The sequence below is a fragment of the Cynara cardunculus genome, assembly GCF_001531365.2.
Source record: "Cynara cardunculus var. scolymus isolate 2C chromosome LG 1, CcrdV1, whole genome shotgun sequence".
Classification (NCBI taxonomy): Eukaryota; Viridiplantae; Streptophyta; class Magnoliopsida; order Asterales; family Asteraceae; genus Cynara; species Cynara cardunculus.
The window spans coordinates 14,744,235-14,747,725 of record NC_037528.1 but is presented as its reverse complement, the minus strand read 5'-3'; the positions used below and the strand labels follow the sequence as shown (position 1 = coordinate 14,747,725).

At 32.1% G+C, this 3,491-nt stretch overlaps 1 protein-coding gene across 1 annotated transcript; it reads left to right on the top strand.

Moving 5' to 3' along the window:
- The first annotated feature begins 455 nt into the window (after positions 1 to 455).
- On the top strand, positions 456 to 1,765 carry LOC112522230 (LOB domain-containing protein 37-like). Its single transcript, XM_025131334.1, has 2 exons — positions 456 to 853; positions 992 to 1,765. The coding sequence occupies exons 1-2, from the start codon at positions 670 to 672 to the stop codon at positions 1,492 to 1,494; spliced, it is 687 nt and encodes a 228-aa protein (XP_024987102.1). The 5' UTR covers positions 456 to 669; the 3' UTR covers positions 1,495 to 1,765.
- Positions 1,766 to 3,491: the final 1,726 nt, after the last annotated feature.

The following is a 3,491-nucleotide window of genomic DNA, read 5'->3' as shown; positions in this document are numbered from 1 at the left end:
AACTCCACTGAACAAAATTTTTGGATCCGCCATTGCTTAATGGTGACCCAATAGTCAAAAATCATGGATCCGCCACTGCATACACATAGATCATAGATCAAGCGATGTGATCCATGGTCTGACCTCTTTAACGGGCTCCACCAAGACCGGTTATGATTAAGTGGTTAGACAATCGGCTACAATATTTTTTCATAACGTTAATGTATTTTATATTTTTAAATATTTAGTTAAAAATGAAATATATATTAAATCATTATATCAAATCAATCCTTATACTTGCATCGTACAAACAGAATATATTCCTATATATATATATATGTTTGAAAATGTAATTTGTTTTGGAAACCAAAGTGTTATGAAAGTGAAAAGAGCATCAAAAATATGATCCATCCAGGAAGCAGTTGAAGAAAGAAGAACAGGTAAATCCGCGAAAACACGGAGCCGCTCTCGCCCAATACTTTGGAATCTCAACCCACTGTCTACTGTTTAACCTAACCAAACCATGGTTAACTTAACCCCATCAACTCTCCCTTTACTTATACCACCCAATCCCCCTCTAACCTCAATTTTCCCTCTTTCTTTCTACGGTTTCATTTCTCCGCCTCGAAACCCCACCCTCTCTGTCTGTCGGCAAAACATCACTTGGTTAACTGGCCTTTCCTTTCAACCATGAGCTGCAATGGATGCCGAGTCCTTCGGAAGGGCTGCAGTGACAACTGTATTCTCCGCCCCTGTTTGCAGTGGATTGATACTCCTGAAGCTCAAGGTCACGCCACTGTTTTTGTGGCTAAATTCTTCGGCCGTGCCGGTCTCATGTCCTTCATCTCTGCCGTACCGGAAAATCAACGTCCATGTAATTAAACCACCACACTCTGCTTAATTTTCATTTACAAAACTGTGACCTAAATGAAATAACTAGTGCATGACAAATTGAATGCTACTTTCCTTCCTAATTAGTTGATAACTGATCGCTGAAATTTTGCACCTACAGCTCTTTTTCAATCGCTATTGTTTGAAGCTGCCGGTCGGACCGTGAATCCAGTGAACGGTGCCGTCGGACTTTTATGGACAGGGAACTGGCACGTGTGCCAGGCATCGGTGGATACAGTCCTCCGAGGAGGTACGTTACGGCCGATCCCTGAGCTCAATGATGGATTTCCAACGATGCCAAAACTTGGCGATTCGTTTCAAACAGATGCAACCTTCCCTGACATACTCAAGCTTCAGGATCCGGTCACACATCCGCGATCGAAGGTGCAGAGGCGCCGACGAGCCTGTGAGCCGCCATCAAACATGACACAATCACAAGATCTCGATCTCAATCTAAACCAGAGTTTTCCGGCGGTTAAAGGCTCGCCAGAGAAACGGCGGCAGGGAAGTCCGTCTATGAATTCTGAAGACTCCGTGACTACAACGTGTTTGGACGGCGGCTTCGGTGAGTATAGTTATATTCAAGGAGGAGGAGAAGTGCATCTATTGAATCTGTTCAAATGATGAGTTCGACCGTCGATTTTGATTTACAGGAAGGAAATATGTTATGCCGGATTTTAGATTCCGGCGACTTTTGTAGATCACCGGCACAGGATTTCCCTCCGTCTCATATTTTGGTTTTTGTAAGGAGGGGAAAATGAAAGTTCGATGGTGATTCGTTTTTCAATTTCGGCGTAGTTTCCTGGGTTTTGGAACCAGAAAATAAATAAATTAATTTTTTCTTTTATTTTGTTAATTTTTGTTAATAAAATACTTAGTATTTTATTTTCGAACATGATTTATAACTTGCGACATAATTAATAATTTTAAATCACTAGACGACATGAATTCATTACATATAACGTTTGAGAACGGTTAATATAATTTATAATTATCCAGTAGAGTATTAGGTGACCTGATGAACCGATAATGGAAGCTTTCGTCACTTCAATTTGGTACATATTGAAAGAGATTTTCCACTATTTTATAAATAGTAACGAGTATTATTTAAAAAAAAAATGAACCAGTATCAGTATTTCCGATTAATAAAAGCAAACAATAATTTGAACCTATATGACACATCACATGTCATATAATTTAAGCTCTAGTTTGTGTGGTTAAAAAGACGTGACGTTATCAATGTATATTATTTATCATTTTATGAGTTACTACGAATGAATCAATAAAAGACAATTTTTTTTGTTTTTCTTAGTTTATCCTCTTTTGCAAGAGATGAATTGAATGGTCATGATCATTTCGTCTGCATCCTGTTTCAATATTGAATGTATGAGAGCAATTTAATTATGATAACTTATATGGACGCATAAGTATATTTTCTTTTATCAAATATTATTCAAAAATATTGTATTAATAAAAATAAAATATCTATCTTAGTTTATTATTCCAATCCAAAATTTTGATGTGATTTTATGTATTTTTATATTTAAGTTTAATTGTTTAAAATAATCTAACTCGTAAAAATGTTGCTAATCCACTCGATTATGGCTTCTCATGATCTTGTCATCGGCAAAAATAATGTTACTATAATTAAAAAAAAAGTAATATTATTTTATTTAAAAATGATACAGTAATTTAGATTTAAATAAAATTAATCGATGTTTATATAAATCAACCTGAACATCTATGAATACCAAAAGAAACATGGATAAAACATATAAAGTTATATGAATTCAAAACATATAGATTTATAAGTTGTACTCATGCATAATTTATTTATAACCTTGAATTTAAGTAATATACATCATTAAATAGTACTTGATACATTAAAATGGTTTTTAAAAATTTAACTAAATGTTTTATAATATATATATATACATATATATATATATACATATATATATATATATATTAATATATTAAATTCTAACTCTAGATGGAAAAAATTATGTAAAATAATATTTTAGGATAAAATTGTGATAATTTTAAGAATCAGTGTATCATGTGTTATATTTCACATGCGAAACAAACATATCATAAATAAATATTATATTAACTAATATATTAAATTTTAAATTTATATAATAAAGTTTATAAGAAACAACACTTTACAAAAATAGTTTTCATAATTTGAGGCTCTCAAATAATTAACAATAATAAATATATAGTTTAAGTTATAATCTTTATTTATATTATATTTATTTATAGGGGTATGTTTAGGGATTCGGAGAGGCCGGCCATTGGTGGGTTGTAAGAGCCGTGGTGCATATGAATAAACGTCTCCAATATTGTATCGGTTGCTTTCACTTACCCTTTTTTTTTTTTTTTTTAAGATTTTCCAATCACCTCAAATCAGTATTATTATTATTATACTAGAAGGGTACTCGTGTAATACAGTGAGATAAATCTTGATTTTAATATTTTATTTTATTTTTTATCTCAAACGATGTTATATGTATGTTCTTATGTGATTTTGAAAAAAACGATGATGTTTTTATTTTTAAATAAAATATAAATTTAAATATATCATAAAAATTTGACATATATATATATATATATATATA